Source organism: Chroicocephalus ridibundus, chromosome 4 (genome assembly GCF_963924245.1).
Source record: "Chroicocephalus ridibundus chromosome 4, bChrRid1.1, whole genome shotgun sequence".
In the NCBI taxonomy this organism is placed as follows: domain Eukaryota; kingdom Metazoa; phylum Chordata; class Aves; order Charadriiformes; family Laridae; genus Chroicocephalus; species Chroicocephalus ridibundus.
Genome location: NC_086287.1, coordinates 7348544 through 7376232, shown reverse-complemented (window position 1 = coordinate 7376232; position 27689 = coordinate 7348544). Strand labels below are relative to the sequence as shown.

The following is a 27689-nucleotide window of genomic DNA, read 5'->3' as shown; positions in this document are numbered from 1 at the left end:
GCAATAGTTGAACATAGAATTTTCACCGATAGCTCCTGCGTGACCGGTCCCTGCTTGGTTTTTCACACCTTAGAGGTACTAGGGAAACTGAGGATTCTGCGCATGATATATGTGTATTTTTTCAAAAACTCCCACTTCTTTCAAAAGACAATACATTAGTTGCGTTGTGCTGTTAGAGAGGCAAAGGACAAGAAGTATGTAGTGCCTACAGTCATTCATCCCGTGTGCTGAGTTTTAATTATTGGGACCCTTCTTGAAGTACTATGATAAATTGAAAAGCAGCTTCTGATTTTAAGAGAACAGGTGAATCACAGTGTGAATCAGCAGTGAAAATGCAGAGGTATTTTTACGTGTGACCATTTTCACTATTACAAAAGTCCTTTGCATCTCTGATTTAAAGAAGGAAAAGCAATTGAGTGGTAGCACCCTGCTGCAGGATTTGCGCTCTGCCCATGTGTTTGCATTGCGGCGCGAGCCTTGTGTATGCCAGTGTTGAGGAACCTTGCCCAAATACCATTCTGTTTAGCTCTGTTGTACGTAGATGGAAATCTGTTGGTATGTAGAGATATCCAGTTTTGAAAATCAATCTAAGGACTTTGCCAAAAGGATTAAGAGACAGGCTAATAAAGTTTTAAAGTTTAGTAAAGGAGGCAGAAGGGTTCTTACAGCAGAACGGTGCTTAGCAGATGCTGCTTTTGAGGTTGGTGGCAGATATCTTAACAATTCATACGTGCAGATTTATTGGGGAAGCCTTATGGTCTGTCTACGTTACACGTCTTGATTCTCTCCTTTCGGAGCTCAAACACACAAGCATGGCCTTACATGGGATTGCTACTTAACCTGTCCTTATGGAGAAGTCTCTTTTTGGTTTACATCTCTCTGAAGTGTATAGGACACCAGAAATACAGAGTATTGCTCTGTACTTGCTTTATATTTTAAAAGCAGTTAGCACGCAGTTTATTTGCAGAGAATATAGGCAAATCATCCAAGAACCTTCTGCAAATAACAACCAAGAGTCTGTGCGATTAAAAATGCAAACAACCCCTGTTCTGCTGCCATCTTGTCGGCAGCAGCAGTGCATTGCTGAGGTCTTGGGCTCTTTTCCCCAGATATGGAACTCAAGGAGGAGATTCTGTTACAGCTTTCCTTCACCAGCTTTTCAGGGTTGTGCAAATGATTTTCACCAAGTTTTCACACAACAGCCCAAGGCTTTTGAGGAAGGACTAGACTAGAAACTCATCACGCTTATTCCCATATGTTGCACTCCTTTAGACAAGGCAATTTCCAAAACACTGTGGCGGCCGAAGCATGAGAGGCATCTTAAATACTGAAAACCTTGGTCATATTTTAAGCATTTTTAACTGTTAAGAAGATATTATCTGCGGAGAGATTAATGACCAATAAGTAAGCTATGTTGGATCCAGGCTTGCAGAATGCAGTTTAACTGCTTTAGGTTTCAGCACACTCATTTAATTACTGGGTTACAGAATGTTTTCTCTGCTCTGGGGGGAGATGTGCGTAGGGGAAATGTGTGCATTTATATAAAGAACTGTGAATGAAGTTAGGGGATACTGTCTTCGTGTTGCCTAAACAATCCTGCTTTAGGTTACCCCCGCCTTAATTTCCTTTCAAGAAGATTGTAGGTAGGTCTTGCTATCGCTTACACTCGATTACTTCAGTGTTCACTTCCCCTATGTGATGTAACATGCACAAGCTTAATTATTCTTTTCTGGCCTAGGGAGAGATTTCCTTCCAATAATTACCTTCACTGCCCTTTACCCTTCTGCACATTAGTTTGTTTGGAGAAATGTAGTTGCTCGGTAAGCAACTCCAAACAAGGCAGTGCCCGGAGCTGTCTTGGAAACATAATTTATACCTTTTACGTAGCATGTTAAGCTTCAGTTTGCTGAAACTCGACTACTAGATGTACCGAATTAGCAAGCTCTAAGCACTTCTCCCTTAACTAAAGGCGGTAGGAGTTCAGCAGAAAAGCACCAGTTTACACCGCACTTTGATACTGTAGTGGGGTGATACAGGTAAAAAGGAAAGTACATTTAAGTTAGCAAATAACATCCATTAATTCAACCATCACTTTCTACTGGTAGCTGTTGTTTAGTCATACACTATTTAAATGTCAAAAGAGAATGACTCCTCATGAGATGGATGTGATGCAATGCTGCCAGACTGATTGCTCCTGTGATAGCAAAGAAATACATATTTAATCTTGTGGAAATTTCTCAGGATTGTATCCTTCTGATTGCTCCTCATGCTGTTCTCCGTAATACATAGTATGGAGGAAAGAAAGGACAATAAGAATAGTAAAGACCAAAAGGAATAACGTGCATAAATTCTTTGTTAAAATCTTTTTTATTTTAACTCGGTGGTAGTTGGAGGAAGGATGACTGATCTGTTTCTTGGAATGGGTGGTGCAGAATTAGTTCTCAAAGCTTTGTCTCTTGCAACTTATATTAATCTGTATGCTATACGAAGTACAATTTGATATGTCAAAAGGATGGGGATGCTTCCTTCCCTACCGTGTTTACTGTAAATAGTCCTTACAATAATGTAACTATTTTGTGGTAAATATAATGAAAAGTAGCAAAAGGTTCCCTTTGTCTTGGACCTCTGAATATTTAGTGCTCTTATAAAGATGAAATAATTATTTAACTCTACTATTAATTGCACAGGAAGTAAATATATTTGTAAAATCGACTGTATTTAGATATGCGGAAAAAATAAACTGTTTTGAACATGACAAAGTTCTGTATATTTTTAAGTTACACTGCCTTCTTCATTATATCCTGATGTTTGTTTAAACACAGACAAGAAGTGATCATGTTTTGAATATTTTCTTGCCTTTTAAGGTAGTCTCTTAAAGCTCTAATCTCTGATCTGTTGCAGGATTACTTGTCCCTCAACTAAAAGTGAAAATAAATTACTACACCTGCTTTATACTTTTCAGGTTTGGTAGTGAATATAAGATGTGTTGGTATTTATTGTGGGATCTGACATAATTGCAGAGCTCTGCTTCATTTCTGGTAGCTTAAATGATTTGCTGGTTTCAGTAAAAACCTTTTCACCCTCTCAACTTTCAGGGAGTTAATTTTCTTTCCTTTTTAATAGTATCTTCACAATTTTGCTTGTGATAGATTGGAAAAATTGCTGTGTTGATGGTAGTAAATGAAGAAATTGGTTATGAGGAAAACAGAGTGTCAGGAGCACTGAGGTGTCCTTATTAGGGGCAGGTTTTGAGCTGCGTGGCAAGTTTTACTGGCCCCAGTTTACTGATTCAGTAAAACCCATAGTCTTTCAAGGCAGAAGAAACCGGACTTCTTTGAAACAAGCCAGAACAAGAAAAACCAGATCTTGTTATTAATGGAGCTTGGGAGGGGGTATTCTTTGTCCACCTTGCATGCATTATAGTTGTCTTCACTGCAACATAGGTTTATACGTTAAAAATGAATGTATATTGACCGGTGGCCTTTAGGTAAGAGCTAGACTGTATTTCCTTGCGTATAGGATAGCTATGATGAAGTAAAAATGTGCCCATGTTTGTCCTGTGGAGGTAGCCAAGGAGACAAGGGTTCACAAGCCCAATTTTCTTCTTGGAGTTCATCTGTAAAATGCATATTGCTGGAAAGATGCATGTGCTATTTCTGTCTACAAGCAGGCTAGAAATACAGGCGGATTACTTGATTGCCTTTTTTTGAGTAGCTTGCTTTTCCATCACATGCATTAGATGTGTTTATATAAAAAATTGATCCTATGTACATGATTAAACTTGACAAGCCTTAATCTCTGTTGCTAAGAGTGTGGGCTGGATAGTTAATGTGGTAGGTCTTTGTTTTTCATGTAAATACTTGTAATGTTCTGTTTGCATTAAGTATGCTGTTTTTTTCTTGACAGTTTAGTGATTAAAATCTACTCAGTTTTAAATAGGTGTAGTCATGTAAATACTGAGAACAGCGTTAAACTGAAGAGAGAATTTAACCGTTTCAAGAAAATTACTAGTAATAAGTGCTTCTTTGACCTCTTTTATTTATAATGGCAAGCGATGGATGTCAGGTTTTTTTGGCTGAGGGTTTCTGTAAAAGGTTTCATTTGCTTGTATATATTTTCCTTAAAAATTAGAAAACATGCTAACTTTTTATTGGTTTGTATTCTTAGTTCACCAATGGTAAGTATTATTATTTTTATTCATGTTAGGGCAGAATTCCGAAGTCCAGAGCTGTACCACTAAATTTGGTTAGCACAACTATCCAGTTTGGGATGCAGTTCCTAACCAACAAAGTCATGCTGGAGATTGCCTCTGTCCAGACGGTTTTTGGGGGAGGTTGTTTAGGCTTTGGGTGTTTTTTTTTTTTATTTGTTGTTTTCCCACTGTTGTGAGATATTTTTTTTTTTTATCAGCACAATGTGAATTTGTATTGTAGTTGATGCATTGGATGCACTTAGGGTGATGATGCATTGGATGCACTTAGGGTGATGATGCATTGGATGCACTTAGGGTGATATTTCATGCTTGTTTTCAGAGTTTAAATTATTTTTCTTGCTCTTTGCTGTTGGAGAGGAGTCCCTTCTAAACTGCTGTGGTAAATAATCACAGAAATTGTCAATAATATAACAGAACTTGAGAGCAAACTCCTGCTTGATCGATGTTGAAGCTCTGTCAAGGTCAGTGATATAACACATTCTGATAAAGGCTTGTGAACGGGCTTTCCAAAAATGTGGCCTTGGAGTTAGGCCTTCAGAACCAAGTCATGCAGATGTTATCGTCTTTTTTTTTTTTTTTTTTTTTTTTTTTACTTTTAGTACAGTTACATCGTATTTTCTTACAGCGGGAGGAAACAGGAACACCATATAGGACAGGTGGTAGTCATGTATTATTTGTGGGGGCCTTAGTTCAGTGGTCTCAGGTAGACTAGAAGAGATTTTGGTGTATAAGCAGTTTGATTTTTTTTTTGAATATTTTTTGCCTAAATAGGCAGTCTGTTTTTTTTTTTTTTTTTTGTTAAAAACAAAATCACTGATTACTGCTGTCAAATTACCATTCCTGAAAGGCAAGTTAATTCCTTGACTATGTGAATACAAATACGAGCAGCTAGCTCTCTGGTGTATTTTTTAAAAAATTAATAATAAAAGCTCTAAGCTGATTTATACCCAGTAGCATTTTGCCTGGATGCATATAGACTTTATAGCAAGGGGTGCTCGTTAAGGAATGCCTGCTGGATACGTAGGTAGTGTAGAGAGGAGGGTTTTAAACCATTGCTTTTTGTGTTTGCTCAGATTGGTGTTAGTAATAAAAACGTCTTTGTTCTGTTCTCTCTGTGTTGTGTGGGGTTTCTGTCAGTCATAAAAAGGCTATTCCCGGTTTCTTGCAGGGGAGAGGGCATTTTGGAGGTTACCAGAGCTTCAGCCTGTGGTTCTTTGACGTGAAAAATACCTTCCACTAGTGATTTTGGTAGCTTTTGGCTGCACCTTCTATTGCCGGGCCGGTCTCCTGGGAGGGAGCTGCCCGTACGCTGCCGTTCACGGGATGAGGGCATTCACAAGGCCATGGGGAGGGCTGGACCCTCGCTGGCTGGGTGTTGGCTTTGTTGGGTGGTGGATGTACCAGGTGCCTCCCTCTCACCCCTGCACCCATCACCCCACAGCCTGCCCCCCAGGCTGGTTTGCAGTGGGGAACGACTAGATGACTAGGTTACTGCACCTACGAGGATGATATTGCAATGGCACTTCCTTAAAAACTCTTTTGTTCCCTATTTGTGGCTGGGGGAGAAGCCCTTCAAGCAAAGAGCTGCTCCTGTTTGCTCAAATATTCCAAGTTTCTACAGCATTTCTGTTAAACAGAGAATGTCTACGCTGCTGAAAAGCAGAGGTAGTCCCCAAATGTCCCGTTTAGTACACAAACATCGGTATTACATCAGTTTGGTTGTAAATAATGGAGTACAGATTACCTTCGCGTATATTAAATGCAAGCAGATATTTAATTGTACGCAAGGCCACTAAACCCAGCAGGGTATGTATCTTAGCCTCCACAAGCGCTGATTTCCAGACAATGCCAGTGCGTCATGTGCAGTCTCAACAAATTAGTCCCCTGCCTTACCCCGTCCTTTCTCAGCTGCCTGCTCCAGGATGCCCAGGGATGTTTCATCAACATGCCTTGTTCCACTTGCCTTCACTTTGGGAGCTGCCGGCTCGCCATGGATTTGGGCGAGCTGCTGCGGTTATGCCAGATTTATGACCGCCTGTATTTATTTATTTATTCTTGACGGAGCAAGGGGTGTACAGCAAAGAGCGGGCACAATAAGGGTGAACTTCTTTTTATTGACGATAATATTTAAAAGCTAAAATGTAACAGTATTTCAGTTGTGAATACATGGAAATTGTGTGTACTGCTTAATGTGTTTCAGAAATCCCTGTTACTTTTCTTCCTTAAATACAAGAAAACAGGCGTGTAATGCCTCATTGAAAGAAGCCTGTAGGGGTGCTTTGTGAGGGTCTTAATTAAGGGCTTTGAAAGACTAAACAAAAGGAAAAAGAAAATGCTACAGGGTTATTGTTATTCCAGCCCATTGGCTCAGCGAGCTGACCATCCATTGGTGCCTTCTGTCCATTTGGGAGCTGAATGACACTTTTGTTCGTGGTTAACAGAGGTGAAAGAAGCCAATTATTGGCTGTCTTTTCCACAGGGCAGCTGCAGACGGATTTCACTGCAGGCAAATATGGACTTTTCTGCCACAAGGATGGTTGTGATGACAGTTATTTTTGTGGAATTGTATGAAAGAAAACAGATTATTTTTTTATTTCCCTCGCCCCCCCCCCCTCCAGTGACTTGTGTAGATGTTTATTGAAAACTACTGTGAATATGCTGGTGTGGAATGGGAATGTGTAAAGAGCTGGATTCCCCACGGTAACAGCGTACTTGGCTTTTTCTCTGGGTGTGTGAGAGTGAGGTTTTTTTGGTTTTCTTTTTCTCCTCTTATTTTTTTTTTTCTTTGCAATTGCAGTTAATTTTAACTATAGGGTTTTTCTAATTGGTGTGCAGTGTGCATTAACCCTCTTATGGCTGCCAGCTCAGACTGTGCTGGCTGCTTTGTCTGCTGTAGTGACAGAGGGGCAACCTCTGCAGGTTCGCAGGAAGCCTTGCAACAGCAAAATAAATGTCTGCGTGCCGTTAGGGACATCAGAAAGTGTCTCTGTGCCTGAAACTTGCCACCCCTTCTCCCATGTCTGTCAGTTGGTACATAATAAAGTCTTTTCCCACAACTCTTGCTTTTAAAATCCAAAACTTATTCCTTTCTCCCCAAATTTTCTTTGTTTGAGCCTTTAGTTGTAGTTTAAATATGTGAAAAGACTCAGTTGATGAAGAACCAGGTTCACCGACTGTTTTGATTCTGGAGAAGTTCCCTCCAGTTTGGGGCAGGTTTTGAGTAAGGACCCATGTCTCGGGCAGAGTTCATCCATCTGTTTGTTCCACTGAAAGACTTATCAGCATGTGAGCTGCTCAGGAGGCCTGACAGTGGTTATGGGAGGTTCCTTGTAGTGGCCTCTCTGGGTAGCCATCTAAAATCTGCATTTAGACATAGTTCATAATAGTAGTATGGAAAAAAAAAAAAAAAGAAAAAGGCGGTGTTCCTCATCTTATGTGGCTTTCTGCTCCAGGTAAAAGGAGAGTCTGTCCTTTTGTCCTCCGACCTTCGGAGGTGGAAGCGCTATGAGGACACTCCTCCTTCATCTCTTGGTGCATAAAGAGGAGTTTTTGTGCTTTCAGTTGCCATCTCTTCATCCAGACTGATTATTTTCCTTAACAGATTTCTTTACTGGGTGGCTTGTTACTTGCAGATGTGACTGCTCCTGCCAGTTTCCACTATATTGCCAACCCGCATTGACTGAAGTTGGCCGTGCCTGCCCCTTGAGCTTAGTGTGGTGCAGGCAGCCTTGCTGGAGGCTCTCAAACCATCTGTGGATGCGGCTCTGCGGGCACTTGTCATCTGTTGGCCAGTGTCAGTGGTAGGGCCGTACCTCTGCCAAGTTCCCAAGAGCATATGAGATGCGTACGTGCGCAGTGCTGTGAAGTTGTCCACGCAACTCTGGCAGCGATGGTTGTGCAGTGACAAGGGTGACCATCTCCTGGGTGCGGGGACCATCGGAGTGAGCGAGCAGCCCGGCTCTCAGGAAAGCAACATCCCGCAATCTGATGTTCCAGCAAAGGGAGGTGTCTGGGTGTGAGACCCTGCTCTGCCTGGTGGGAGGTTGTGGGAGAAGGCTTAGTCCCAGGGCTACTTGCAGAAGTAGGACTAGTCTCTTTGTCTTCTAGGAGAGAGGGCCAATTGGTGGCCAAATTTGGAAAGCAATAGAGTAATGACTTTTTTTTTTCTTTTTTTCTCATCATACCAGCTAGTTTTTTACTGCAGACTTTGTGGGAGAAGACCCACTGTTACATATGTGCACACCACGGATGCTGCTGTCACTGTAGATCCTGAACTTTGATGCGTTTCATGTTGCTTTAAGATGACAGCAAGTGCAGGTTGGGGAGGAAGAATAAAAGCTACACAACTTTGACCACCAAGGGAGGAGTTGTGATTTTTCACAAGGCAAAGCATACGTCAAGTTTTGCTTCTTGAAATGAAATAATTAGCTCTGTGATAAGTCAGATAAGAACGAGATAATACCTAACACTTTCATTATAGAAGAAGAAACAAAATTGGTTTGGAATACTTCCTTGACGTCCCTTGTTCGGTCCTGTACTGTTGAAGTACAAGCTGCACCCCGTAGCTCTTTTCTAAGATTGTCCTGGAAGACATTTTGTGCAGCTTTCATTTCGATTCGTGTCTAAGGTTCACTGGAAGGTAAGGTGGATGTGCTCAACCTGTGTCTTCATGTGTGTAAGGGACTTGGCCATGCGTCTCAAATAAATCAAAAGAGGAATGTAGCTGAAACCAGTATAACCCGAAAGGATGGGAAGCTCGTACGAAGCTGGTGTGGCTGTTTGGGTTCCTGCATTTAGCTACATGTCCTGTCAATAGGCAGCAGCCCTGGCATTGCCTTTTGTTGAAGGTCCTGTTTCACTCGGGAAACACAACAGTTATGTTGTAGCACGTGTGAACCCTGCCGTGTGAGAAACTTCAGAAGACTTCAGGCAGACTTTATTCCTTCAAATGTCTTAAAGTGGAAGTTACTCTTCTGTTAAAGTACTGTGCAATAATTGATGATCAAGAATTTCCAAAACCTAAGTTTTACATCTTATCAAAATTGCTTGGGCTTCTTCGGCTACTTTAAGATCCCTTGAAAATTGCTATGTAAAAGCATGTTTGGTTCTATAAAGGCCATTCCAGGTGCTGCCACGAAATCTATTTTGACACTAGAAAGCTGTACTGTGTTCTTTTAGTTTTCCCACAGTATATAGATAATTATAGTGCTGTATTGCAGAAAAAAGATTTTTTTTTTTCCCCCCCGAAATAATTTTCAGTTACATCCAAGTTAACATGTTGTATGTAAGTGAAAAAAAATTCTTAAATGCTAAAGCTGTTGTATATAGCTGTTTGGACTGATTGGGATGTTTACATTTTGCCTTCTGGCTTCATCATATCAGTGTCTGTGTTCACACACTGATTTTTGTTTTGCTTTTTTGCTTTTAGCCTCTAAAAATGTAGGGCTTACCCAGAGTTTTGAGGCTCAGGTTGCTTTCTAAACATTGGGTGGGACAGACTAGGAGACCAAAATAAACCAGAAGAAAATGAATAAAATTCAAAGTACTTAGAGTTACTAAAGTTGGCATTTTTATGAAACTGGATTTGTAGCTGTTTGTGTTCTTTTTGCAACAGAGCAAAAACACAGAGTGAAAATGCAACAGAAGGCTTTTATATGTGTGTAGCACTGCTTTTCTATCCGAGTAAACAGATTTAAGTGCCGGGCTCTGTCTGGACAGCTCAGAAGCACTGGTAGCTTTATCCTCCCCCTTCCTCTCAGAGATGCAGAAGAGATTATTCTCCTTTGAACCTGGGCTTTGGGAAGGGGAAGCAACCTGTCCAAACCCACAAAATGAGTCTGTGCTGGGGCAAGGAACTGAACCTCGGCAGATCTGTGTCCGGGGTTGTAATGGGGAGCTTTTGGTGTGAAACGTTTGTTGTAGTAAATACTGTGTTGCTAGGTGGGGTGAGATGTGGTGTCCTTGGAGTCCAAAGGGTGAGCATGGCTCCCTACGCTCCTCTTGAGGCGGTTTAAGTTTTATGGAATTGCCCTTGAAGCTGTTAAATGAAACGAAACGTGCCTTGTAGTTGTTTGTGGGTATGCAGCAAGGGCCCGAGACTGGGGAGGGGGAACCCAGATCTCATTAAACTGGTTTGATTACATAGTTTGATGATGTTCATAGTGTTTCTGCAGTGCTTGTTCACAGAAGTTTTTGATAAGGAAAAAATGCTTGAGAACTTCCTCAATAGTAATGAACAAAACCTTGGCTTGGTCATGCGTGAAGTGTCTGTGTCAGGTTTAGCAATGTGTGCTTTAAATTAAAAGTCGGATATGACTCTATCCTGGGGCTGACTTAACTCGTTAAAGAAAAATCAAGAGTAATTTAAAAATGACATAGTTGCCTTGGTGGTTGATGGTTCAATATGACTCCGCAATGGTGAGGACAATTGTTGCAACTGGCAATTCTGCCCTATTTTAACTTGGTTGCAAACATGGTGTTAAACTTTATTTACTTACAACATGACAGATACCTTTCTGTAAAACTCCTTTAGGGAATCTGGTGTTGATTTCATTGAAGGTGTAGCTACATGTTACACTTCCTTTTGGTGCGAAGTTCCCACTGTCCCCTTACTGTCCCCTTCAGTACCTTTCTTATTTCTACTACCCTTTCAGTTTGCTGCCCCATAATTGTGCCGATACAGCTCTCTGTGAGGCTGTGCTATATACAGGACTGTTAACCTCGTCTGATGTTTTAAAAAAACAACCACAACAAAAAAAAAAACCCAGCAAAAAGCAGGAATACTTTTGTTTAAATCCAGTTTATTATAATGATCTGATTCCAGTATGCTGCCTATAAAGAGTCCCACTGTGGACGTGGAAAACGATGGGAATATAAGCCAATTTTCTTCATCAGAAGGAAAACACATTGTGTATCTCCACCCTGGGGGATGTAGTAGGTTGAAGCCTTCAGCATGTAACCTGTTGCTGCATTCTCCTCTTCCCTTCATGTGTGAAGACCTATGGATTGAAAAAAATCCCACCTTTCTGCTTACATTTACTGGCTTTTACAAATAATCTCAAGTCTTGCCAAAAATGATGGTTGTAATGAATGATTTAGAGGCATGTGTTTGGGCTAAGATGCTCCCAGGTTCAAGCCCCTTACCTGGAGACGTGTTATTCCACCCAGTTTACCAGGACTGTTGTTAAATGAGATAGATAGAGGCATTAAAGTATTCCTTGTAGTTTCCCATATCCAGAAGACATGTCAGTGAAACACAGAAGTGTTGCTAACAGCAGGACAGCATTTTGAACACTTGCACCCAAAGGCTCCACCACCAGGTTTACGACCTGTAGCCCCAGCCATACTGCCTGGAGACAGGAGACAAACTGGATCAAGTGCTGAATACGTGCAATTGGCATAAAATAATTACACTGCTTAGATTTGATCCCCCTCAACAACTGTGCTGCTAGTTGCAGCGCATGGTGAGTCTGCCTGGCAAAGATGGTCCTTTGAAAAATGTTGGTCCATACAGATTTTAACTGCACTGCTGCTCTTCTGAAGTCCCCCTGTAGTCTGTGGTACCTCAAGTGGCTGCGGATCCGAGGGGATTATCACCAAATACTTACAATGACTTTTCCAATGTTGATCATCCAAGATTCTTGGATGACCATGTTACTTTTTACAAATGATTTTAAAACACTTTCAAGTCAGAGGGTAGCTGTCGTGTAACCATGCAGAGAGTTTCCCTGCCAGGAGTTTGGGTGGTAGCAGGGCGCGGGAGGCTGGTTACAGGCTGGGGACATGGATGATCTGAGTGCCCACGCAGTTTTGTCCATGGACTTCGTTGGTTATTCGCCGTTTATGTAGGTTACCCATAGGTGTAGGAGTAACTCGGCACAGGCTTGCCCTCAGACTACTTGACTAATATGCCGGTCACACTCAGGGCCTGATTTTTTTTTTTTCTGTACACAATTCCCTGGTGTTACGGTAGTCCAGAGAGTAAATAATTATAAAACCATGAATAATGCATAATTTTACTCCCTACTATGAATAATCTTGTAACTATGTGAGGGAAATACTCTCGCAATGAAAGACATTTTGTTTCCTCTTCCAGTTTACAATAAGCCCATCCTTCAGCCCGTAATCCGCACCAAACGTGTGGCTCTTAAAAATTAACCCAAGAGCATGTTAACTTGCACTATATTCCAATTCCGGGATACGATCTCTTTCATAATAATGCAGTGGAATTTTTTTCTGGGTTAATTCCCCACCATGTGTCAACATAGGCCATTAACCGTATGTGTGATTGCTTAATGGCTGGCCTGCAGTGACTCAAATACCAGTTCAAAATGGGTCTTTGCATACAAGTATTGTTCTCTCTAAGATCTTGATGATGGCTTGATTGGCACATGAATAGGGTACATTAGAGCTAGTTACTGTGTCTGAAAGAAAGCTAAGACATCGTGTTGGAAGGAAAAAAAAAAAAAAAAACCAACCCCAAACCAGGTTGATGTGACATGGGAAGGAGGAGGCAGGAGAAATAACTTACAAATATGGTGGGGGGAAAGGGGGATGTTACTCCTCTTGCAGGAACAGACCTGCCTGAAATTTTTCAGCCTTCCTGCAGCTGTCAGTGAAAATGCTGTAGGTACTGCTTCATCAAAATGCTAAAAGCTTACTGGAATCAACAGAATTTACATGCTTTTTTTCGTATTTGTACTGAAAAAGGACTCCATGTACCCCTATTGCCTAAAACTTCTCAATATCTAAGTCCCCTCTAATAGCCAGGGTTGGTGGGTAGTCTGAAGTTTGGTTGTTTCCAGGTTAAGTGCTTCATCACCACATGAGTGGCCACACAAACGTTCCAGTCAGTTTGAGCCACAGAAAAATCGATGGAAACATTGCATATGTGACACTTGCGTAGCTGTTGGAGCATAATTTCTTTCTGCTGCTACCAAATGGGGTGAACATACACATCTAGCAAACGAGAAACTGTCAGAACAGTCTCCTGTTTCCCTACTTAAAAAAAAAAAGGCGCGGGGGGGGGGGGGGGGGGGGGGGGGATAAAAGTAATTCCTTGGTTTTGAAAGGGACATGGTGGGTAGTAGCTGGATGTAGCACATGAGAGCAGCATTGGGCAGCTGGACGGGTTCCAGGCTCCCTGGTGACTTTGGGCAGGTTCCTCCACCTCTGCCTGCCTGCTTTCCCTCCCATGCTGTTTGTCTTGTCCATTTGAGCAGCAAACCCTCTAGGTGAGGAGTGTCTCCAACTGTGTATTTGTACAGCGCCAATCACGTTGACATGTTGAACTAGGGGCCCTTAGCTTCTTGTTGCAGTACAAACAACAGATGATAAGACGTGGTGCTCATTAGAGAGATAGCATGGGTACTTAGGAAATGGCAAGTTGTATTTGCTGGGTGGGAATGCAGCCTGTGTCTTATTTAGCCAGTCACAGCAGATGTTGACTAAGGCTTTAAGTATTTGGATATTTCCTTTTCTTACAAGAATGTTTCCTAGAAGAAGTGGAAAAGGAAACGTGCTCGGAAATGAAAAAAAATGGCATGGCTGATAGGCATTTTGTGACTGCGCAATAGGCTGTGAATACAGAACAGGTTTCTGTGCTTTTGAAGTGTTGGAGGTCTCTGTGATTGTGTCGGAGGCAGTAGGACCATATTTAAGATTGTCTGGGAGAGATGGAATCACAAGGAGAAAAACCTACATTAATGCAAAAATTGGTTTCAAACCTTCCATTTTGTTCTATCATTAGCAACTTTGTCCATGTTAAAAGGAATGGTAGATGAAGATCAGAAGGAGAAACATGTGTTGGGGAGTGGCAGCAAGGATTGAAGGATATGGGATAGTTACTCCCATGGAGTCCTGGCTGTTGGCATACCCAGAGGTGTCCTCAAGCTGGGCCTTTCCCACTGGGAGATGGGCAGTGGTAGTTGTGCAGACCTTCTCGGAAATTGGGAGAATGTAAATTTTAAATACGATACCAATATAACATAATGGGGCATCGGTGTGCTATCACCATATAAATGTTAGCTAATGGCATAGGCAGAGGTAGTCAAACCTTGTCGTAGCAGATGTAGGTAGTATATAAAAGGCAAGAAATTCATTACTTGGCGTATTACTTCAACCTTTTTTTTTTTTTTTTTTAAACTCAGACACCATTGCAAGCTCAAACACTTTCCAAGTGTAGGCTCCTCTGTAAACATCATCTTTCCTTTGCCTGATGTTTGTTTGCCTCCTGTTTGTGATTTCTAGCAGTTGGGGATGGTGTGTTGGCATTTAACTTATATCCTTGAATTTTAGCTGCACTCATTGGATTCACAGTGCAGGCAATTACCGTTCAAAGCACTAGTTGTGAAGTGGTGCTTCTGGAAGAGAATTGTTTGCTTCTTGTTATCAGGAAGATACAGTAAAACAACAAAAAAAGTCAAACTTGTTTCTTTTTAATTGTGTGACTTTAATTAGAAGTTCCTCGCTGATTCTCTAGACTTTCTAAGCTTCCATTACATACTGAATATGATTAAGACATGGGACAATATGAATGCAAACTCGTTTACTCAATCCCTTCAGTGGTTTTGTGTTCCTCCTGAAGGAACTGGCTGAATGGGGAAGTAGGTCTAAACCAGGGATGGAATTCAGCTCCTTGTCTCCCCTGGGACTGGCTGCCGAGGTGTGTGATTTGGTTGAAAATTACGTTGGTTTTCATCATGTGAGCGTGTTCCTACAAGGAGTTCAGCACTGAATGTGTTTCTTCGAGGCCGTAGCACCACAGTACAACTTAGATTGGTCTATCCTTGAGTTTCCCCGAGTTCTCCTCTCCCTGCTGCCGTGAGACTGGGCAGTTCTCCTGGTTAGTGCAGGTGTGACCTGGACTGAATTGGAAGCGCTGACCATCACCATACAGCTACATATACTTCTGTCCCTTTGTTTTGGTTAATCGGCAAAGAATGGTTTGTCTGGTATACTAAAAAAATATCTTTTGCTTTGTCTTGTTTATCTTCACCAGTGTTAACATAATCGGGCTATTATCCACGTATCAATGGTCCCAGGGGTAATGGGTGGCTACCTGTTACTATTTTCCAGCGTCATGTTGACTTGCATTTGCAATAACCTGGCTTATTTAACGTGGCTTCTAAAAATATTAACAGCTTTTCCTAGTACTACTGAAGCTGGATCAGGGTTACTACCTGGGGAATTTTACATAAGATTAAGACCTTTTACCTAATGGTTTGGTAAAAGTAGGTAGGAGGGCTTTATTCAAATATAGATAGCTCTGCCTAAATCATTTTGTAAGTGTTATAATTAAATAACTCAGTGGCAGAGGGCCCAGACCTTGGAAAAGACTGAATGGAGCCTACAGTATTACATGCTATTATCTATCAGCAAACAGGTTAAGCTTGCTCAGAGGGAGTATTTTATAGGATTTTAAAGGTGCCTTGTTGAAACATGATCTTCTTTCCTTCAACAAACACTCCTCTCCCTCTCTGTCTCTCTCTCCTTCCCTCTCCCCCTTACCTTCTAAACTTCACAAAAGATAGAAGTTAGGTGGAGAGCCAAAAAGAAGTTAGCTATGAATGAAGTGCAGGGGAGCACAAGGGAGTATTTTGATTGTATTTTTTAAGCAGCCAATCTTGTTTGGCTTTGGCTGAGATCTAATTTTCCTTTTCTGTAGCTAGATAGTTCATATTTTTCCAGCTTAAGGTCTTTTTTCCCCAAAGTGGAGTAGTTTAGGTCCTTAGCGTGCTTTTGGACGCAGTGCCGGAATGCGGTGGGAAGGTGCGTGTGCCCCCAGTTTGGTGCAGATCCAAGTGCTGATAGCTGAAGCTGCAGTACAGGATAGAAGCGCAGCACTGGCATCCCCTCTGGGTTCCAGGAGACATGCCAGCACACCAGAGCTGGGTAGCAAGGAAGGTTTCTTTGCTTAAAATGTGCACACCTTTTGGCTGGGGAGATGCAGTGAAGAACAGTAGGTGTTGTCAAAACAAAAATAAAAGGCTGTTGCAGCTAAGTGTCCCTCAGACCAGAGAGACTGGCATCATTTTCCGTTTCAATGCCTATCAGTTACTGTGAGTTGTTGGCTTTTATTCGCTGCCTATATCTTGAGCTAATTTATTTATCATTTTTGCCTGTCCTTTCTGTAGCCCTCTCCAGGAAGCCTGTGTTTCCCATTTTGTGGTCCCTCTTTGCTGTTGCAGCTTTTCTTCTCGTGCAAGAATTATTGTCCCCCTCCTTCATTTCTGTCATCTCTAGTCAGCTGTCCTTTCCAGCCAGAACCCCTCTCTGGCAATTGGTAAGAAAGACATTTAGGATAAATCTGACAAGGGTCAGGCTACATTATGGTAGAGGCAGTGCTTTAAAATGAGAGAGAAAGCGATACGTGCCCTGCAGGAGATGCTATGACATACTGTGCATTTTATCTAATTCTCTTCTGCGTGATACCACTGATGAAAGCTGTGGCTTAAGCCACTGTCTGAAGATAAGAAGAGTTTCTTTTTTTAAAATGTGAGAAAATTAGTAAGTTGCCATTCAAGATACGAAGTATTTCTGCTCATCCTGGAGCCTGGGGAAGTTTGACTTTGGTTAGTGGTAGAATAAGGAATCCTTAAAAAAAAAAAAAAGGCAACAACCAGAACTTTCTATCAGGAACTGTAATTCTTGCACAGAAGCAGTATAATAAAAAAAATTATGTGCATTATGCTGCCTAGTTCAAGTTTTGGAAATCTCCACTACTAGCTACTTTAAGAGTAGTTTAAATCTCCTGCTTTATGCAGAGAGATGTGGTGCTGTGTGTTTTTACTGTGTCCAGCAAAGGTGCTTTCCTCTCTGCAGTTAATTTAACTCATTGGATGCCTATTTTCAAGAGAGGGAGGCTTTCATAGCTTTTAGTGTCCTTGCTGGTTAGTATATGCACAAGTGTTTTCCAAGACACATGTTTCTGTGTTGGGTAAAAGCAAGGGATTTTGTTAAACTAAGCTGGCAATGAAGATTAAAGTAGTTGTCAGAATAACCTGAAGGGATCTACTGTAGCAGGCTGAAGACAGCAAATGACTACTGGAGTACCGTGGCTTGATTTTTCACACTTGGCCTGTAAAAATCAGTCTCTGCAGTACCGGGGATGGCGAAATAACACTTTAGTAGGTTTCTTCAAGCTACTTGTTTTAGTTGTTTTAGTTGGTTTTTGGGGTTTTGTTTTTCTTTTTTCTTTTTTCTTTTCTTTTCTGTAGAACCTTCCTGGAAAAGGGGCAAAACTTCAGATGGAGCGTGAGAGCCTTATTTTATCGTTCAAACCCACAGCAGCGGTAGTGCTGTATGAGGAGCATGGTTGTGTTTATATTCTGGCGTTATATCTCTCCTACCTGAAATGGCGAAACTAATTGTAACTCTAAGGCTGTGATTCACGTTATCCCCGAGATGCAGCCTCCTCTTGCTAAAGAGTTTACCACCTTCGGCTGCTCATCATTTGAGTTTCGATGCCAGCTCCTTGCCCGATCACGCCCTGACCTGCCTCAGTTAAAGTTGGCGAGCGACTGAAGATTTAGCCCGGCTGCTTAGTACAGATAAGCCCGGTTAATGGCTAACTGCTGAAAGGTGCAGGTCTGCCCCTGGCTTCTCCTTCCTTTTCCTAATGAATTTACGGTGGGAAACCAGGGCATCGCCGTCCTCGTCTTTCCCCTCTTAAAGCTGTTGTGTCCGTTTTGCGTTTCCCGGGGAAAATGTCCCAAATATAAGCGTGGGGCTGAGTTTAATTTCAAGACAAGAGCTGTAGGTTGCTGGGGCTGATCCTGCTGAGATCCTACTGCAAAGCGATGAAAGAATGAGAAATTTAAAATAAGCCTTTTGGATACAGAGTCTGAACTTCAGTGTACCAGTAAAATTCAGTGCAAGTGTGGGGGTCTTGTGCTCTTTTTTTTTTTTTTTTTTTTCTGTTGTGTTTTCTTTTGGCCGGGGGGAGAGTTGGTGGCAATCAAAAGACTTCTGCTGGTGTGCTGTTTTTAGGGGACTTGTGCCTGGATGTAACAGTCCCATCCAGAATGGGTCCTTCAGCGTAGTCCTGCTGAGGTGAGGCATTAGGCAACAGCTGATGTGATCCTTCTGTTGTGCGATAGCATCATTCGCATGGGCACTGCTAGAGGTTGGGAAAGTACTAATAGGTTTTCACTTTGTTCATTCTTAGAACTTTATTTTATATAGTAAGACCTTAAATCAGTGCTGGGCTCATAGGCCTGAGGTCTTTCTAGCAGAGGCGGAGGAACAGGTGAAGTAGGACAGCTTCTCCATGGAGAATTCTTTGACATATCTGAGGCCTGTACTAATATTTTATCTTTATTACATGGACAACCTCCATGATTCTGCATAAACTGATTTGTTTTTTGAAATTTTAGGAATAGTAAAATGAGTATTTTCTAAAACTAAAAGCAGCAGAGACTTGGCAAGAGCTATTTTTGTTTCAGACCAGTGGGGTTGGGGGGAATAATTGCCAGTATTTTGTCATAATATATGGTGGTAGTCTACTTTTGTTGTAATTCTTCTATAAACCATGTATTATTAGGTATCTTCCAAATTAACTAAGCAAACTTTTCAGAGAGTAGTTAAGTCATCTAATTTTAGCGATATGGGTGTTTGCAAATATTGTTTGTAAATTCTTGCATTGAAGGTCATGAACTACCTAATATTTTATTACTAGCAGATAGTGCCCATGACCGCATTCTTTGACTGATATTCTGTAGAGGGAAAAGAAAAGAAAAAAAGATTTTTGTGTATATATGTTTTCTGTATATAGATATATATAGAAACACTAGTGTCTGATTTTTGCTTCTGCAGTTCCTTGTGGTTTTCCCCTTCTATATTGGTTGCTTTTTCGCTAATAGCGCACTTCAGGTGAGATTAGTGCGTCTTCACCTTCTCTCATCTCCTACGTTGAAAGATAAAATTTTTTCTAGCAATTTTTTAAAGTGTGATCTACCCAAGTCTGTTGATTGGTGAGGCATTGGCAATCAGTTTGTGATTTCTGCAGCAAAACTGCTTTTATGTAATGTTTTTAATTAAACAGAAATAGATTTAAAACTTGTATTCTGATCATTGAGAAACTATGAAAATTGGTGGCTTGATTTCCCCAAAGTCTGTGAATCAGTGCTATAAAGATTGGCTTATTTATTGAGTAGGAGTTATTATCCCATGGAGTGAAGGCAAATACAGAAACTTTGTAGCAATTCCATCTTTTTACAGTCCCTGAAGATTCACATGGTAATGCTAAAGACAGAATTGCAATGTGTCTTTGTGCCTGTTTTTGTTAAAAATGCAGTTTCACTGAAAATAAGTATAAGTAGAATTCGTGGACATTGATGCTGCATCTCAAATCTTCATTAATAGTGTAGGCGTTCTGTTTTGTGCTTACATCCCAAGAGTCTACTCCCCATATTAAAATTGTAGATGCTAACACTTGGAGCTACAGGCAAAAAACATTCTTCGCTAATTTCAGATCCTGGGGAAAGCTGAAATTATGTAGGATTTGGATGTCAGCCATGCTGTGTGTCTGCATGGTTTCCATTGCCTTCATTTAGGGTTGCATATGACACTTCTGAAAATCATGTGTTTATCGCTCTGGAAACTTCAGGACCGTTGCTTTCAGATGGATGTGACTTCTTACTTTTTCCTGTCCTAAAGAGCTATCACGTCGTGCAACAAATGTGATTGCAGTCCAAATCCTTGACAAAGCAATGGATAGCCATTCATAAAGTGCTTTCTGGTGATATGTACTGTTGACTTATTTTCACTACTACCATTTAATATGGTATATATGATAACGGGGTTTTATATCACCTGGACAGTCTTTTGAGAGAGTTGTGATTTTCTTGCACAGGTTACTCTTGTAGGGTCTCCACTCCCTTCCTACCCTTCTGCCCTATTCATAAACGCCTCCCAGTTGGTACTGGAAGGGGATGTATAGTCCTCTGGAAAGGAGGGGACTAGCCTGGATGTGTGAAACACGTGTATTCATGACAATTTGAAAAATGTATACGGGTAGTAGGGAGAATGAAAGTTGCAGTGTCCTGTGGAGCAGACAGCTGACCATCCGTGTATCTGATACTTTTATTTACTTTCCTGCACAAGAAGAAAAATGTCCCCCGCAGCAACTGCAGTATCTCACGGTAGCCAAGCTGCTGCTGAGACACAAAGCACCTCTTAAAGCAGGCGGGCTGTGGAGTTTGGAAATAAATCATCTCCGGTTTGGCTCCTTCTGGAGCTTAGTGAAGGAGTCTGTTGTGCCACAGTGGGTTTTCTTGGTCTTCTCTCACAATTGCGTTTGTTTTGTATGTGCTGAACCTTATTTTCATCTCCATTGCTCTTGAGTTAACGTTAGTGTACTCTTAACAGCTGCTGAGGAATAACTCTCTTGGTTTGCACTGGGATATGAGGAATGAAGTTTTGGCCTACTGTACAATAAACATTTAGTTTAAAGAAACGGTTGTACCTAGACTTAATGTAGGAATGCAATGTTCACGTCAGTGGTGGCCTGTGCTGCTCGGTCAGGGGCAGCAGACCAGTCACCAGTTACTTCTTAATCTCAACAGAAATTCACTGACATCAGTTGACATTGTCAGCTGCCGCAGGGGAAAAAAGTTTTGGTTTTTTTTTTTTTCTTTTCCCCAGTAACTATGGTGTTTTTTTATATAATGCATTCTGTTGTCAGTATAAATAAGGAAACTTTTTTTAATGAGCTGCGTTAGACATTATGGTCTCGCAACTGGAGGAATAACGTGGTCACTCTTTGCAAAAAGTGGTTTAATTAGCTGCTGCAACGTTTTTGGTAGGTTATATGGTACTGACATGGCATTCAGTTCGTAACAGCATGGAAGAAGGCACAAATGTCCTGAGACACTATTTCCTCAGAAGCATCACCAACCCCTCCACATGCTCCTTGCTCCCCTTAAGGGCCTGACTCTGCACCTTCTAAGGTCAGCACTGAGCCCTGGCATGGGTGGGAGCCATGGAAGATATCCTGAATGTGAAGCTTTTTAATTTCTCAAGGGGGTTGGTTTTGCTGCTACAAAATAGTTCTTCAGGGATTTGTGCCCTTTCAGTATAGCTGGAAGAGTCTAAATTGACCTTTCTCTGCCTCATTAGAAGAAGTGATAATTCCAGTTGAAGCAGATGTTTGAAAAATAGTGGTGGCTCTGGATGGGCTAAAAAAGTCTTCCTCGGCAGTAGCCAAGGGCTGGTACTTTATTCCGAGATCGAGCTTTTTAGGTGGCAAGCAAAATCTGCTGTCCTGCATGCAGTCATCAGCCCTTCAGATCTTCATGCAGGAGCTTCAGAGGTACTTGTTGACTGTCAGTGTGATGGAAGGCGTGGTTTGGTTTTGTTTGTTTGCTTTTTATCCAAAATACACATGGAGGTGGCCCATAGGTGCTAGAGAACAATGTGTGGAAGACAGCAAGCAGAAGGAAGCTGGGAGGGCTCTACTAACGAGTCTCACTGAATTACTCGTTCATATTAAACTACTTTTTTTTAAAAAAAAAAAAAAGGCAGTAACCAAGTAAAAAGTAAGAACTTGGGTTATGTCACGAATTGTTAGGCAGTTATTAATTTAATTATCAAACTGAATTGTTTTCATGCTACTTTTACTCATGTTGAGTAATAACTTGCTTTAGGACTGGATTATCTGTGATGGTTATGTAGGTGTGAGCTGAGGTGATGGCACCACGTTGCCACTTACTGCTCCTTCAGAAAGAAAAACGCTGAACAGGTCTGCATACCTATCATGTAAGCACTTGCTGCCGGCCTGTCTCTGCTCATGGACTGAGAATGAAATCTGCTTAAAACTATTACCTCCAGGACTTCTATAGGTTTTTTGGGGGGGAAAGGCTGTGGTAGAGCTAGGACATGTTTCTGCTATTCTTGTCAGTTGTTCCAGAAGCCACGTTTGCCAGAAGCTCTTTATTAAGTCCCAATGCATGTATTCTTTTTTCTTTTTTTTTTTTAAAGACACTGTGGGATGAAAATTTGCGTGGTGGGTGGTCACAACCTTTTTTATTTTTTTTTTTTTAATTTTTTCATATGCTGTGGTTTTAGAGTGGTATTAATCATCTGTGTTAAAATTGTATGCATGTGTGAGATGGCAAAAATCAGCACTGGGGATAACAGTACTGTAGAGCCTATTCCATACATGCATACCCTGTAGTTTCACAGTAATTTTTTTTGTGTAGAGGTGTCAGAAAACTTTTTTATCAGCTTTCCATTATATAGGTCTTTGCTGCGACTGGATTCTCAAATTACTATGCATTGAAAGTTTAGCATGCAAATTTCTAGAATGGTGTGTTACTGTGTGGTGCTAGGATATTTTTTCTGTTACACCGTCTGATTAGGCCTTCTTTTTCTCTTCTTCCTAGAGTGTAAAAATCCCTTACTGTTTACTGATAAATCTATATTTCTTCTTCTCCAGAGATATCAGCATGAACAACATCACAAGGCTACCAGAGGATGCGTTCAAGAACTTCCCCTACTTGGAAGAGCTGTAAGTATTTCACACACATTGAAGTTCTGCTACACCATCAGATGGCTGTGTAAAGTGGAAGGTGGGTGGGGAAACAGTGTTGAGTTGCGAACAGAGAAAGCAATTATACTTTAAAAAAAAATAGTCCTGTACATGTTTGGAAACCGGAACAGTAAATGCTACTTACAAGGGACTTTTTACAGTAATTATTTTAATCATTGCTAGAGTGATGACACATACTAATTACAGTGTTATCCAAAGATAACACAAGAGGTGTGTAATTACCATTGTTTCCAAAGGAGCTGCAGTATAGCTGTTGCGTAAGTTCCATAAAATATATGTTGTTTCGTTTACAGAGCAGCTTGCTCCCATTGCCCCCGTAGGCTGCAGATGCAGCACTTGCAAGCCCATCCTGACCTCCCTCAGAGACTGAAGTTCTGTGGTACAGGGCTGCTTGTTCTTAGTTTCTCTGGCAAAAATTCTTTCTCCAGTTCCCATCTCCCTCCTGTCCCGCTGCCTTGTTAGCTCTTTATTTTAGGTTTTTCTTAGGTATATTTGGTCTTCTGAATCCTCAGGCTGCACTAAGGCTCATTGTTTGACCCCCCCCCGGTGTTTTGCTGAACTGAAGTCTTAACTGAGATGTCTTTGCAAAGTTGAAGCACCCCTTCGCAGCATAGCCCTGAATTAGGTTGTGTTTCAGAGTCAATAAACAGGGAGAAGGCTTTGACTTTCAATTACTACTTTAGTAAGTACTATTATGTGACAAGTGACTTCTGCTTGCCTTAGTTTCCTTATCTATGAAGAGAGGGTAATGGTTCAACCTTTGTCAGAGAGCGTTGAGAACTTCCAGTAATAAGGAATAGATAAGACAAAACCACAGCAATTTGTTTTGCTTCTCTTGCATTTTTGGTGTCAAAGTAGCATTTCTTGTCTCAAAGAGCATTTAAAATACGCAGTAGGGCTGTCCTTATTTGTGACTTTGGCTAGGCTGGAACTATGAACTCTGTGTTGAGAGATTATTTTTTTTTTTTCAATAAATGCAGCTTAGGGAAAAAACAGTGCATTTCCCCAAAGAGACAAACTCTCATAAAGTAGGGAAGAATTCTTCCGACTTCACAGATGGGGAAACTGAAGGAAAGAATGAAAGCCATTTGTAGAGGGCAACAGGATAAATTAACCCCTATAGCAAAACTGCAGATAAAGCCCAGAATCTTTTGACTCTGGTTATCTGCTATAACCAATACAACCACCACAACTCACTGGAAAGAAGATATTGAGAAATTGGTAAGAGCTGGTCACTTGCTTCTGAAGAAAGACTTGCGTTTCTGAAAGCTGTTTTTCCTCCTTGCACCCCAGCTACGCTGGTTGGTCTAGTAAGGTGTTCTACCTCTCCTTACAGTTTTGGTCTCTCTTATGTCCTGATAATGTAGCAGTTACCATTACTAATACACTTAAATAACTCCATTTTCCCTGGTTCTTAAGTAGTTTTGACTCAGGTCTGTACAATTGCGAAGCACGGTTGAGCTTATTTATGTCAGATGAATTGTGTGTGATATCTTATTTCATGCTTAACAGGTTCTGGTTTATTCCCTCTGACTGTATTGCTTACATTTGCAATATAGTTGAGAATACCTTGTGAAGGAAAATAGATTTACCAGGATTTCAGATGGTGCATGTGTGTAACTGACAAAATTTAAGAAAGGTTCTATGGCATGAGTAGTCAATTTAAAAAATATATAAATAAATAATTCAAAGCCTGGGAAGGCTTCCTTGGCTCAGAATATATACTAAACAGTGTTCCCTATGTGCTTTATAATACATGCCGCTGTATGTCTGTATGTTTGTCTTGCCTAAACCATGACAATGTTTTATTAGACTATATTTGTAGTCCTTTTTTTTTTTTTTTGCAAACTCTTTATAGTCAAATTCGTACTGGAAGCTGAAAAAAACCAAACAATTCTGTTTTCCCAACTTCACATGACTGTGGGAGACTTCATTTTTTTTTTTTATTTTTTTTTCCCCCATAAGTAATTAAGCAATAAAACCTAACTGGTGGGTGTGCATATTGTGTAACTTCCATAAACCCTGGGGTGTGTCAGGAGGTAAAGAGAAAAGGCAGAGCCTTCAGCCATCATCTATTGTGTTTATTGCCTAAGAGCCATTTGTTACATATACCTTTATTGTCCCCCTAAATTCCAGCATTTCAGTTTGCAAAAAAATAGGCTAGCGTTAAGCTCAGAATTACATGTGAACACCCAGAAGCTTTAAATTATTCCTAGCATGCTTACTTGATATGTTAAAGCAACTTATGGAAAAAACACAGACAAACCAAAAACCAGCTTTGCAGTAAAAACAATACTTGCCAAATGTTTGGACATATTCAAATCGATCATAATTGCTTAGTACAATAGAAAAAAAATTACAATTTTCATTTTATGTTTTGAGTTACCTCCTGCAGCTGCAGAGGTAGGAGAATCTCCAGGAAGATTAAAAAGAAAAACTCTCTCCAATTCAACAGCTATCACGGATGCTGAAAGACAGGAAAACGACCGTTTTCTACTTACAGCAGAGCAATAACTAGACTGTGTCTGTGTACCCTACTTCTCAGTTGAAGAGCATTAACCAAGACTTGTGAATTGTTAGTGATATTTCGCAGCAGCAGCCTGCTTTGAATTTGAAACCTATTTGCAGAGGCTCTGGCCATGCCCACCAGCAGTGAAATGAGGAAGGTTTCTTCCTTTTCTTTAAAGATCTGGTTATGGTCATCCACACACAAGTCAACTGCAGGTTCCCTTGCTTCAGTTCATATTCTTCCTAGAGGGAATATAATAAAGTAGATTCAAACAAAAGCAATCTCATTGTAGATTCAAACAAAAGCATTTCAGTAGAAATGACCGGCACCAGACATGGCATGTTTTTGCTTCGTTCTGGCCATTCTGTTTTCTCTATGGGACAGGGTACAGAAATTTTTCTGTCTTTATTTTTGCTGGTTGTGGACAGAAAAAACCAAGCTGTTGTACTTCCCACTCTACAACCACAATTTTCCCTCTCCACTCTAAGATGATTTTCAAACTTTTCTTCCTGGCTTTTATTTATAGTTGAACAGATCCAAATTCTGACTGCTGGGCACTAGCAAAGTTGCTTTTTCAGCACAGAAACCTGGGCGTGAGTCTCTATGCGAAAGAAAAAGAGACAGAATTAAAGCAAAGTGGTGTTGAAATCTGTGCTTAAAGTGACTTTTCTATCTAGAACTTCTCCCAAGAATGAAAGACCCCACAAACTAGTGGGAATGCAATAAGTACCCGCACCACCACGGACTCTAGTAGCTCTTCATCCAAGAGACAGCCCCAGACCCCTTGCTCTTTATACCGTGCTTGAATGCTTCTGGAGATTAGCCCCTGACAGAGTTAGTTAATAAATATTGCAAAATAGTATCACAGAACTTAATTGAATGTAAATGGCAGGCAATTAGATGTATTATGTAGGCAACTGAGTCTTACGCAGTCCACGTTTGAAGAGGATGGGATTAAAAAAAATGCAGTAGGAGCCATTTAAAGTGGGGGTTGTCATTTCCTTAATGCAATGAATTATTTGCTATTCTGGAGAGACTTCAGAGGATCGTTTTCCAAATCCTAAAATGAACACTAATGAATAAAAGTGAAAGAAGCAGTGTACCAGACTTGTAAAAGGTGGCTGCTTGATTAGAAGTTGCCTTCTACGTCACAGAAGGGGGAGCAACCTGGGTGCTTCAATGTATGCATCCCGTGCCGTTTTCAGATGTGCTGGGTTGTCCGAGACACCTGCATAAGACTGGCAGGTCTGGCGCAGCCGGGAGACTGATGGCAGCTGGGGCCAGGTGGAGGAGGACATCTGAAATGACACTAAATGGCTGTGTGGGGCAACTGACTTACCTGCAGAGTGTGAAATCTGCGGGTATAATCTGATTTTTTTTGTACCTTTGAGGTAGTGTCCTACCTGAGTATTACTCGCCAGGTACAAGCAAAGGGATTCCAGCTTGTCCGTGGGCAGAATCTGCCCATCGGGTTATGTCTCCCCGTGCCCCTCTTCACAGCCTCGTCATGCGTGTCACTGCATAGCACACCTATCATATGTCTGTAGGATTCTTGCACTATTTATAAATGTTATAAAAATTCTCCATCTCCGTGCAACTGATACCTATCTGGAAGTAATTTGCAAATGATTGAGACGGCAATGGTCAGAGTCAGCGAGGAGCAGACCACCAAGGGTTTTGCCACAGCAGTTAATGAAGTGTATTCTCCAGAAAATGTTAACGTAAATATGCTGCAGCCCTGAACTTGATATGGAAACTAAAAATCCTTGAAGAACTTGGCTACGGTTTTCTAACCACACCTTAAAGTATTTATAGAAAGCTAGAAGAGGGAAATATAGTTAGATAATGCAGTGTTTTTAGAAAGCAGAAACCATTTTCCAGTGTGAGCTTTTAACTAGAACAGTCAGGCTGTGTTATGTGTTGGTGCTCTTCTAAATGGTTGCAGTTCCTTCCGATATTTAAAGTTATCTAAAGTAGTCTGAAGGATTTTAACTGTATGATTTCCATTTGCTATACTTGTGAATGATCTGCTGGATTAATTAAAAAGGCGCGCTGTCATCAAGGAAAGCAAATCAAAATGACTTTTATTCTTGGTCAGTTTTCTGGTCTGGCTTCAGAAACTCGAACCACTTGAGTAAAGCAGAAGTCTCCTCGACTTAACGACCTTTTAAACTTGTTTTGATTTCCACTCTTAACGTTTTAAAATGTTATTGTCTTATATGCCCTGCACTGATGGGTAAGGTTTAGGTTAAGGTAAGGTAAGGATAAGGTTCTGGCTGTCTGGTCGATGCGAGAGACAGCAGGGGGGCAGAGGACAGCAAGTTGTCCTGCTCTCTGTCTGTAGGTCACCTGTGACACAAGCATGTGGTTGTCTGAAGGGGAACACCGGTCACCTCCCAGCCAGTCTGCCTCCGGGC

The 27689-nt window shown here is 41.1% G+C and overlaps 1 protein-coding gene across 1 annotated transcript in view; it reads left to right on the top strand.

The window, feature by feature from the left end:
• Positions 1-27689, top strand: part of LGR4 (leucine rich repeat containing G protein-coupled receptor 4) — an 82369-nt gene that overhangs the window by 12723 nt on the left and 41957 nt on the right. The window contains exon 2 of the mRNA XM_063332994.1: positions 22650-22721. Coding sequence (XP_063189064.1) covers positions 22650-22721 — 72 coding nt within the window. The remainder of the gene's footprint in view (positions 1-22649; positions 22722-27689) is intronic.